At 40.8% G+C, this 12507-nt stretch overlaps 1 protein-coding gene across 5 annotated transcripts in view; it reads left to right on the forward strand.

Annotated features, from left to right (window-relative positions):
• The first annotated feature begins 316 nt into the window (after positions 1 to 316).
• The window catches only part of map2k5 (mitogen-activated protein kinase kinase 5), a 324671-nt gene continuing 312480 nt past the window's right edge, over positions 317 to 12507 (forward strand). For all 5 annotated transcript variants that reach the window (XM_072278042.1, XM_072278043.1, XM_072278044.1 and 2 more), the window contains exons 1-2: positions 317 to 644; positions 8083 to 8131. In XM_072278042.1, the coding sequence (XP_072134143.1) occupies positions 519 to 644; positions 8083 to 8131 (175 nt within the window). In that variant the 5' untranslated portion in view covers positions 317 to 518. The remainder of the gene's footprint in view (positions 645 to 8082; positions 8132 to 12507) is intronic.

A 12507-nucleotide genomic window follows, 5' to 3' on the forward strand; every position in this document is an offset into this window, starting at 1 on the left:
CTGATGGTATAACATCGTAGGCCAAAGAGCTTGTACTGTGCTGTATTCTGTTAAACAGATAACACCCATTATAATACCTGCAGAGTTGGCAAACTCACAATAAAACCCTGTTATTAAAAAAACAAGTAACCATTACAATTCCTACAGGGTTGGCTTTAGCCCTGTTATTAAACAGGCAGAACTCATTAACCTGTAATGTTGGCAACCTTAACCCTCAGTGCAGAAAAACAAACATGTCCGCCGAGGTGGAGGCCGTGCTTCCTTTCACGCTTCCGGGTGATCTGCTCTTTCCGTCATTTTTGTTCCGGTGTACGGGGGAAGGCACTTCCTTTTATTTACACGCCGGAGGAACGCTAACGGTGGTGGTGAAAGACCCGTTCAATCGGCCGCAGCCGGTGAAGACAAAAGCGGGCACTCGGTCCCTGGGAAGGGTACGCGAACGGGGGTGCGAGCGGCCGGCAGAAGGCGAGGCCGTTGGTCGCGAGCCGGCGGCGGAGGGATGTGGCGGCGCGCGAGCAATGCTCGTGCCGCGTGAGATGGAGCCCAAGGCGCAGCCGCAGCTCGTTATCCGCATCAGGGTGTCGGGTGGAGACCTGGACTGGAGCGTCCCGCCTGGCACCCAGTTGTTCTTCAGAGACGTGCTGGTAGGTGAGGGCAGCGGTTGGCTGGTGGGCTGCCTGGAGGCGGGGTGGGGAGAGGTGGATTGCTGACACCTGATGGAAGGAATAGGTGGGCTGCTGGCATCTCATTGGGGATGTGGGTGGGCTACGAGCAATTCATCGGGCTGGAGGGGGAGGTGGGCTGCTGACACCTAATTAAGAGAGTGGGAGGGCTGCTGGCATTTAGTGGAGAGGTGGATAGGCTAGCATCTCATTGGAAGGTGGTGGATTGCTAGCATCTCATTGGAGGCTGAGCTGCTGGCATGTCATTGGGTGTGGGTGGGGTGCTGGCATCTCTTTGGGTGAGTAGGTGGGCTGCTGGCATCTCATTTGGTGAGTGGGTGGGCTGCTGGCATCTCATTGGGTGAGTGGGTGGGCTGCTTTCATCTCATTGGGGATGAGCTGCTGGCATCTCATTGGGTGAGTGGGTGGGCTGCTTTCTCATTGGGGATGAGCTGCTGGCATCTCATTGGGTGAGTGAGTGGGTGGGCTGCTGGCATCTCATTGGGTGAGTGGGTGGGCTGCTGGCATCTCATTGGGGATGAGCTGCTGGCACCTCATTGGGTGAGTGGGTGGACTGCTGGCATCTCATGGGAGGTGGGTAGGCTGCTAGCATCTCAATGCGGTTGTGGAAGGGCAGCTAGTTTCTCGTGGTGGGGGTAGAAGGGTTGCTGGTATCGCATTGATGGAGCAGGTGGGCTGCTGGCATCTCATTAGGGGAGTGGGTGGGATGCTAGCATCTCAATTGGGGTGTAGGTGGGCTGCTGGTTTCTCACGATGGGGGGTGGAAGGGTTGCTGACATCTTATTGAAGGAGCAGGTGGGCGGCTGGTATCTCATGGGAGGTGAGTGGGCTACTAGCATCTCATTTGGGGTGTTGAAGGCATCTAGTTTCTCATGGTGGAGGGGTGGAAGGGTTGCTGGCATTTCATTGATGGAGCAGGTGGGCTGTCAGCATTTCATTGGGGTGTGGGTGGGCTGCTGGCATCTCCCTGGGGTTTTGGGTGAGGTGCTCACATCTAGTTGATGGAGCAGGTGGGCTGTTGGCATCTAGGCCTCTTGCAGCTCATTGGGGGATGTGGAAGAGTTGTTTTGCATCTCATGGGGGTGGATGAGCTACTTGCAGCTCATTGAGGGGGTGTGGAAGGGCAACTAGTTTCTCATGATGGGGGTAGAAGGGCTTCTGGCATCTCATTGAGGTGTGAAAGAGTTGTTTTGCATCTCATGGAGGTGGGGGCTGCTAGCATCTCATTGGGGGAGTGGAAGGGTGGCTAGTTTCTCATGGTGGGGTGGAAGGGCTGTTTTGCATCTCATTGGGGATGGGGGACAGCCATCATCTTTGTTGAGTTCTAAAGTAGTTCCAATCCACAAGCCTATGAACATTTCTGGTAACTTTGGAAGTTCAAAGAATTCCGTTATAAAAATTAACAAATGTGATTCTCTCCCATCATAGTGGATGTACATTGATTTATAAATACAGAGTAGTTCAAATGGTCTGATGTTAAAGGGGAAGGATTTGAAGCCAGGGACTGTGTGCAAAAGCAGCGCCTCCAGTTGATGAAGTTATAACATACAAATTGTAACAAGGAATATGGAACAGAAATGTCAAGGGATAATGATAAGGTTATCAGGTCATAGTTAATTCAAAATATACTAAAATGCTTTCTATTTTCCATTGCATCTTAGAAGTATTAAATTTTATGAAGTGATTACATGGTAAATATTAAGTGGCGTGATTGGCAAGTCTCTCCATCCAAAACTTGGATGACTACAATTGACCGGTAACCTAATTGGATCGCCGTCACCATCACCATCCCTCACCACTGAGCACATTTACAAGGACTGCTGCCACAAGAAAGCAGCATCCACCATGGAGGGCTCCCACTATCCAGGCCATGCTCTCTTTTCACTGGTGCCCATTAGGAAAGAGTTACAGGAGCCTAATTTCCCACACCACCAGTTTCAGGAACAGTTATTACCCCTGGACCATCAGGCTCCTGAACCTATTGGATAATTTCACTCACCTCAGCTCTGAACTGATTCTCAGTATTACTAATTTTTTATTGGCACAATTTATTTTCTTTTGCACATTGGTTGTTTGTCAGTCTTTGTTTATTTCATAAACTCCATTGTATTTCTTTATTTTCCTGTAACTGATTGGAAGAAAATGTTCAAGTTTATTTTCATTCAACCACATACATGTGTATTGCCAAACGAAACAACGCTCCTCTGCACCAAGGTGCAAAACACAGTGCATATAACTCACACACAACACATTACCACAAATAAGTTAACAAATAATAAAATATATTCCAGAATGAGATCAAGAATCTCATCAATATGACATCAAGGTGGGGTCAAGAATGAGAATCTATAAATATAAGACCGATGCTAGGGATTAGAGTTCATACAGGAGAAATTTTGGGTGGAGATTTGGAATTCAAGCCAGAAAAGGAGCTACAATTATTTTGCAAACATAATTGAAGTAATTTGAGAACAGGTAAAATATTTATGATTAGATATACATAATCACACCGAGACTAAGCACCAAGAGATAATGTTTGGGTCAGTGATTTATTTTGTACATTGTAATTTCTCTGTTGTTTCAGTGAATGCTTTCCTGTCCATTTCCGTATTAAAATGTACAGCTACTGTATGTATTTTCACTGCTTCCCATGGGTACAACATCTTTTATCTATTGCTTATGAATAAAAGTTATTTGTGAAGGATTTTATTTCCCTTTTTACATAAATAGATTAATCACAAATCTGAGACATAAATATATCCATTGGTCTGAGGGTCCCAACCTGGGTGCACAGTTAATGATATAAAAAAGGGTTGGGAACCCCTGCACTAGTCTGAGCCTGTGAGTCATTTTAGTTTCAGACATCAAGTGGTATTATATTTTGCTTTTTATCTAAATAATTTTTAAAGTTTTACTGTGTAGTATTACATACAGTATCGTTGAGTCTATACCAGGTCTTGAAACAATCCCAACAATTTCATTCTTACACGTATTTCCCAGTAACCTATTGTATTTCACGTCTGTCAATTCTGATTGACCACTCGTCTACATTAAGGGCAATTTGACGTATCTGGCAGGAAAGCAGTAGTACCCAGGGAGCTCAGGCAGACATGGTGAGCCTGCAAATTCCACGCATGCAGCAGTTGAGCTCACAATTGAAGTGGGGACTCTGTATTGTGGGTATCAGAATGTGTGGTGACTTGCAGGCTGCCCCCCAGCATACCCTTAGGTGTGTTGGTTGTTACTGCACTCTCTACTGTCATTTCACTCTATATTTTAATATAGATGTGATAAATCAATGTGAATCTGAATTTGAGGTTGTGATTCTGTAGTGCATGCAATTCAACTATGTGACAGAGATCAAATTTGGACGAAGCCAATGAAATAAAAATAAATATATATTTTTAGTTCAAAAATAATATGCTTTTTTTAAATGCATAAATCTAATAGTGTATTTCCCCTATTCTTGGATTGGCTGTTAAAGTACACATGTTTCATTTAAATTTCAATGGAAGAATTGGCTCATAAAAACTTTCCAGAATAATATTTATTCCCAACAAAGCTGCTTTTAAGTATAAAATACGCATTTGTTGAAGATCTGAAATAAACAGAAAATCATCAGTTTAGATAGCACTTCTCTGCTACTGAAATCCTTTTAACAATGTTGAGGTTATAACATGACAGCTAAAGTTCAATGAGACTGACTTAGAATTGCTGTGGGCTAGTCTTGCATCTGCAGATTTGAATATTCCTGTCTACTCCCAGCTGCATAAGTGAGATCCCCACACTTACTGACCTACATTGACTCCACTGATATCTGTACCATAAACTTTGCTTTCATTTCTTGTTAATTTCTTCACATTGTTCAACAGTCTTTTAATGAAGAATGTACCTATCATATTGCTAATAATTTTGACAATCAATCTTTTACTATCAAAGGTTCTATTATTATACAAAATATTTTGTCCTTTTTGATAGTTTTTGAAATTATGTTCTGTATATCCTTTCCTGTCTGCTTTTAATTTCTTGATTTTCCATGTTACTTAATCTTTAAGATTCTAACTCTTATAATATGCTTCAATTTTATTTATTCAGATCCTCAAGTTACTAATAATTTTCTTATTAAATAATTTATTCTATAATTGCTTCCCCCCAATGAGAAATGATCACAGGGAAACAATGAGACATTGTTTCCCTGTGACAATTTTCCCTCACATCCTTTAGCTTGCTCCACATCTTACTGAAATTCCCCCTGATCCAATCTTCTCTTCCAGTTTTGGGAACAACTTTTTTTTTCATTTCCTTAAAATATATGGCAATTGAGTACATGACCCCCATTAGGCACTTGCGTAGAGGGACATGGAGACTTATTTTGATATGTTGGTTGACACGATGCCTTCAGTGTCATTGGATAGAAAGTTAGAATGAGGTTGTTTGCATTGCATTATAGGCATAGATAGGAACTTATACCCATGGTGGTTTATGGAATGTGGGTTTGAATTTGTGATTATCCACATAATCAACTGAACAGCTACTTAGAAGTACTTCCCTTCTGGGATCTCTTTCCAGTAAACTTTAAACGGTGTTGTGACGTTGATGTTGGTAGAAGTGGGTCTGGTTCAGCTAATTTCTCACCCTAGATATGTAGGTGATAAACACAAGTGATTCTGCAGATGCTGGAAATCCAGAGTAACACACACAAAATGCTGGCGGAATTCAGCAGGTCAGGCAGCATCTCTGGAGAGGAATAATGAGACAACATTTCGGACCAAGACTCTGACGAAGGGTCTCAGCCTGAAACATTGTCTCTTTATTCCTCTCCATAGATACTACCTAACCTGCTGAATTCCTCCAGCATTTTGTGTGTTACTCTGGATACGTGCATCCATTAAGTAGTGGACACATGGGAAAAATAGCTGAAGACTGTTCTTGTGAACAAGAATTTCACAGCAATAATTACTGCATTCAGTATAGAAAAGGTGTTGTAGCCTTGTTCCATATTCAGTTGGTATGTTTTAGGATAATTTGCACTGTTATTTTCATCTTGAAAAGAATGCGGATAATCTGATAGAAATTCAATAGTAAACGAGAGAAAATCTGCAGATGCTGGAAATCCAGGCAACACACACAAAATGCTGGAGGAACTCAGCAGGCCAGGCAGCATCTAGGAAAAGAGGTCAGTTGACGTTTTGGGCCAAAACCCTTTGGCAGGACTCAATAGTATTTTGTTTGGGGAGTTTAATTTTCAAACTGAAATTTAAACATCAGAAACAAGTAAGGGATGGGAGTCTCTTGGACTGATAATTTTTATGCATGCTATACCTAACTATTATAGCAGAGAATGATAATTATTTCAGCAGAGAATCTTAGGCATATGGATGAAAGAAAAATGGAGGACTATGCAGGTTGAAGCATTAGATTGATCTTGGAGTAGGTTAAAAGGTCAGTACAACATTGTGGGTCAAAGGGCCTGAACAGCGCTATGTTCTATGTTTAATAAAAAGATAATTAGCTGATGATGATGTTTCCACATGAATCTTACTAGTGGACAGGTGCTCATTTTTGTCCGCTCCATTTGGCCTCCATAATGCCACACTTACAAAATCTTGTGACATATGGTTCCCTTTTATTTGGTTGTCTCTTATCTCTGAATTCTTAAAATAATATTACGCTATTATTATATCCATTACTCTGGTTCTCTGGGTTCTAACACAGTGGACCTTTTTATGTTGCTAGTGCTGAGTTATTGAATTTCTTGCTTTAGTCAAGTATATTATCATGCCTTGTAGATAGCTTGAATCCGAAGTGTTTTAATAGTATATATATTTAAGACTGCAGCTTATACAGTTAGGAGTCTTAAGCATAGGGATCAGTCAATAATTGAATAATCTGGTGATTAGGGTTAGTTGTTTCCAAAGCCTACCTTCCTATTGAACTATACCCAAGAACTGTATCTAACTCTAACACAACCTGCTAAATCTTTAGTAGTGTCATTCTGATGAATGTGTGATACCCTCCAAGGGTAGTATACCCGCTGAAATGTGCACAAAAACACAGTACTTAGATGAGGTCCGTTCAAGTCTCTGCAACGAAGCGTAATTTCCTCACATTTGTATTGTGATAAAAGCCAATATTCCATTAACTTTTTTAATTGCTTTTTGTACCTGGTCTACTGGCTTTTAACGATTTGTGTATCCAAAATTTCCTTGCTCCTTTGCATTTTAAAGTTCCTCATCATTAAGAAAACGTGTTTTATCTTTCCTGGGTTCAAGGTAGATAAACACATGATTGAGCATATTGAATTGATTTGGCATAAATTTAATGAAAGGGAAAAACTTCTAATTTGTAAATGAGGTCCGTAAAAGTCTCTGCAATGAAGTTTCCCCATTTAGAACAGAACCCAAAACAGAAAACACATCTTTTCACGTGCCTCCATTCTAAGCTCCTCCCCATTATACCCAGTCTGTCACTCTTTTCTCCTCATCAATTTGCAGTGTTTCCAATTCTTGATGTAATAATCTTCAAGTTATTTCAAAATGGAAGCTTGTACTGATTGTATGTGTTGGCAATTTTCTTTATTAAGATCATCTAAAAATCAAGTTATCTTTTATTATAATTAATGTATACTTAAAGTCATGGTAGCACTGAAACATCAAACCATACAGTGAGATACGTTGTGGCATCAACAACCAGCACAGTTTGAGGACTATGCTGGAGCAAGCCACAAGTGTCACCGTGCTTCCAGCACCATCATAATTTGCTCACAACTTACTAACCCTAATCTGTATGTGTAATGGTATAATGACCCCTTTTACCACAGAGTTAATTGGCACTCACAGTCTGAGCTTTAAGTGAAGTCAAGCATTAGGTCAAATTCAAAACTTAATTTACCTTTTGTAGCAAAGAGGCAAATTGCACTATGTTCCAAAGTGTACTTTAGTATTCCTTGAAGGGGTTCAAATCTTTTCAGTAGTTCTTGGCAATAAACACAGTATTTCTAACTCTCTGATTACAAAAAGTTAAGTCCTTGTGTTTCCAAAAGTTGTGAGGATTATGGGAATACCAGGTAAAAACTCTTCACCTATCTTAAAATTAATGTGCTGGTCCATCGATTTGCATTCCAATATTGGGGTTGAAAATTATACAGGATCAAATAAAAGGGGACATATTAGCAGGAAAATATAGGCATCAATATGTTTCCCTTTTTTCAAGTGGAGCAAAGTGCAAATGTCATACTTGCATGGGTATCTTGAAAAATGGATGACAGTATTGGAAATCAACTATGCAGATGGTAGAGAGAGATAATGGAAGTCGTCCTGAATTACTTATTTTTTTACTTTGGCTGTTTAAAACATCCCACATTGCTTTTAGATTGACCAGTTTTATTCCTTGTTTTTAGGATGTTATTGGCCAAGTGTTGCCAGATACAACGACAACAGCATTTGAGTGTAAGTAGATTTTTTAACTGATCCAATGCTTGCAAAGTAAAATGCACCAGTAATAGAGAGAGCTATTCATTAGTTTTTTTTAAATTTGGTTAATATTGCATTAACAATGTATTTTGCAAGCTTCAGAGGAATATAAATTGGGGAGAATGTGGATACTGTGGATTCCAGTTAATTGGGACACACTGGGACCAATACGTTTTGGACCAATTGACCTGCTGCCCCAATTAGCCAAGGATTTATGGAAGTAGTTAAAATGTGTAAAAAAAGGCTAACTACCATTTAACTGAGTAGCAAATTATATATTTATATGAAATACAGAACAAATTAATACATTTAACAATATCACTACAGTATTATAAAACTAGTTCCTAATGGTTATCTGAGGAATTATTCCAGTGTACGCTGCCGTGTTGTTTTGATTGACTGTAAATGAACAAAATCAGATCAGTGCAGATAATGGACTGCCTTCATACAATACTTTTGATAATTGCATCTCCAAATCTTCATTTTCATTGCAAGATTCAAAATAATTCTGGAGACCTTCAATTCTTTCGTAATTCCTAACTTGTTGAAGTAGTGAAATTGTTTGATTTTCACTCCTGACTGTTTCTGGCATCTCCAAGCCTGACTACTTGGAACTGCAGTGAGCAACACAGTTCTGATTTGCCTTGCTGTTTATTTCTCACGAACTGTAAGTGACAAAAATCACTGCTTTTTGAATGCAAACATGCAAATGATGCTATTTAAAAACTGTTCACTCTAAGCATGGTGGAGTGTTTAACGGCCACACAAACGCACGTGACTGACGCTATTAGAAACTGTTTGGCAACAGTCTCCTGTCCCAATTAAGAGGCAATGTCTCCCAAATAATTGAAGGGAATCCTGGCAATTTTCTATTATTTTTTGTTCTTTAAGAGTTGTCTCAAGTAAACTGCTGTCCTATTTAACACATGGTCGCATTAACCAGAATCTGCTGTATATGGATTTTTCTTTTAGTCAAGGTTATTAATTTCTGGCTTGATTGGCAAGTTGATAAGTTCTGAGGATTGGAGAGCTTCTGTATTTGACAGCACTTGGTGATTTTGTAATTCACTGTATGGAAGAAATGTTAACCTAGATCTGACACACTGGTTGGCAGAGGAGAGAGGAGAGTCTTAGATCTTAATGAATTGCATTCATGTATCTTTATCTAATGATAATCTTTATAGAAAACCTGTTATTTACCTTATAGCATGAATGCATGAATGTCATCATGCTTTTTCATCACAGATTTATTCCCACTGGCCGGCTGGTGGCGTAGTGACATCAGCGCCGGACTTCGGAGCGAAGGCTTCCGAGTTTGAATCCAGCCAACTCCCTTGCACGCTTTCCATCCATGCTGGGTTGAGCGTCGAGCTAGTAACTCGACCTTGTAAAAATAAGAAAGCCTGCTAAAAAAACGCCGTCATGACGGCGTCCTGATGACTCCACTCGGAGTTAAGGGCTTTTTTCTTTTTCTTCTTTATTCCCACTGTTCAGTTATCTATTGGATCCACTCTTGCTTTGAGCTAATCTGCTGGAGGGAATTCGCTCAATTAAATTTCACAAGTTTTTGAAAGGATAGAATATTTCTAAAATAAAGTTAAGATCTTGTAAAATACTGAAAAGCAAATAAGTACCATAAAACCCAGGAGCATAATTAGGCCATTCTACCCATCGAATCTATTCCACCATTTGATCATGGCTGATCCATTTCCCTCTCAACCTCTTTCTCCTGCCTTCTCTCCGTAACCTTTCACACCCTGGACTTTTCAAGAATCTATCAACCTCCACCTTAGATACACGTAATAACCTGGCTTCCATATCTGCCTGATTCACCACCCTCTGCCTAAATAAATTCCTTCACATCTCAGTTCTAAATGTACATCCCTCTATTCTGAGGCTGTGCCCTTTGGTCCTAGACTCCCCCACTATAGAAAACATCCTCTCCACAGCCTCTCTATCTATGCCTTTCAACATTCAATAGATCCCCCCATTCTTCTAAATTCCAGTGTCTATAGCCCAGAGCCATCAAATGCTCCTCAAATTATATGAAGCTTCATTTTCGTGATCATCACAGAATCATTTTTGTGAACCCCCTTTGAACCCTCTTCAATGTCAGCACATCCTTTCTTAGATAAAGCGCCCAGATCTGTTTACAATACCAAATGAGGCCTCACCAGTGCCTTGTAAAAGCCTTAGCATGATATCCTTGTTTTTATATTCTAGTCCTCTCGAAATGAATGGTAATGTTTTTCACCACCAGTTCAACCTACAAGTTAACTTTTAGGAATCCTGCACATGGACTCCTAAGTCCCTTTGCACCTTGGAGTTTTGAATTTTCTCCACATTGAGACAATAGTCTGTGCTTCTATTTCTTCTACTAAAGTGCATGAGCATACACTTCTCCACCTTGTATTCTATCTGCCACTTCTTGGCCCATTCTCCTCATCTGTCTAAGTCCTTCTGCAGCCTTCCTGCGTCATCATCTCTACCTACACTTCCACAAACTTAGCCACAAAGCCATCAATTCTGTCACCCAAATCATTGATACACAATGTAAAAAATGGTCCCAACATCGATCCTGTGGAACACCATTAGTCACCTGCGGCCAATCAGAAAACACTCCATTTATTCCCACTCTTTGCCTCCTGCCAATCAGCCAATGCTCTATCCATGCTCATATCTTTCCTGTAATACCATGGGCTATTATTTTGCTAAGCAGCCTCAGGTGCGGCACCTCGTTAAAGGCCTTCTGAAAATGCAAGTACACAACATCCACCAATTCTCCTTTCTCTATCCTGCTTGTTATTTGCTCAAAGAATTCCAACAGATGTGTCAGGCAGATTTTCCCTTAAGGAAACCATGTTTACTTTGGCCTATTTTAGCATATGCCTCTCCAAATACCCCCAAACCTCCCAGTTTCTTTCCAACCAGTGCGGTCAAGCTGACTGACCTATAATTACCTTTCTTCTGCTTCCCTCCTTTCTTGAAGAGTGGAGTGACATTTGAAAATTTTCCATTCCTCGGGAACCATACCAGAATCTAGTCATTGTTAAAAGATCATTGTTATGCACAGAATGTGAATAAAGTTGTTAATGAGTACTTCAGTGCATTATTTTACCAAGGAAAAGGATACGGAGATCAGGAGATCAGTGCTTGGTGAATAAATATGTTAGGGCATTTAGAAGTTAAGGAGAAGGAAGTGCTGGGCCCCCTAATGAGTATTAAGGATGATAAGTCCCCAGGGCCAAGTGGGATTTACCCCAGGTCATTGAAGGAGGCAAGAGATGAGATTGTTCGTCCCTTGACCTGCATTTTTGTGTCCTCTCTAGTCACAGGTGAAGTCCCAGAGGACTGATGACAGGCAGTTTTTTAAGAAGGGAACAAAGGAAAATCCTGGGAACTGTAGTCTCACATCAGTTGTAGGGAAATTGCTGGAGAAAAGTCTTAGGGATTGGATATATGTGCATTTGGAAACCCATGGCTAAATTAAGGAGAACCAGCATGGCTTTGTGTGTGGCAGGCTGTGCCTTACCAACTTGATTGAGTTTTTTGATAAGGTGACAAGAGAGGGTAGGGCAATGGATGTTGTCTATATGGATTTTAGTAAGTCGTTTGAGAAAGTCCCTCTTGAAGCCTAATCCAGAAGATTAAGATGCATGAGGTCCACAGCAAATTGGCTGTTTGGTTTCAGAACTGGCTTGCGCATGGAAGACAGAGGGTAGTGGTTGAAGGGACTTATTCAAGCTGGAGGTTTGTTATTCGTGGAGTTCCACAGGTATCTGTGCTGGGACCTTTGCTGTTTGTAATTTATATAAATGACCTGGATGAAAATGTAGATGAGTGGGTTAGTACATTTGTGGATGATTTCAAGATTGGTGGCATTGTGGATAGAGTAGAAGGTTGGCAAAAAACACAGCACAATATAGTTTCAGATATGGGCAGAGAAATGTCTGATCACTCAGTTTCCCATTCCCCAGCCAAATTAATTTAAATACTTCCTGTCAGTTCTAGCAAACCTGCCTGTAAGGAGGTCCCACTCGGTTTCAGGGGTAACCCATCCTTTTAGTACAGGTCATACCTTCCCAGAAGAGAGTCCAATGATCCAGAAATCTGAAAACCTGCCTCCTGCACCAGTTCCTCAGCCATATATTCATCTGCCAAATCATTTGTTCTTCACTCAGTGGCATGTGGCATAAGCAGCAAACTAGAGTTTTCCACCCTGGAGGCCTGGCTTTTCAGTTCCCTAAATTCCCTCATTCAGAACCTCCTCCCTATTCCACCTATGTCATTGGTGCCAATATGTACCAAGACTTCTGGCTGTTCACCCTCCCCCTTTAGAATGCTGTGGATCC

This window comes from Mobula birostris, chromosome 14 (assembly GCF_030028105.1).
Source record: "Mobula birostris isolate sMobBir1 chromosome 14, sMobBir1.hap1, whole genome shotgun sequence".
NCBI classification, from domain to species: Eukaryota; Metazoa; Chordata; class Chondrichthyes; order Myliobatiformes; family Myliobatidae; genus Mobula; species Mobula birostris.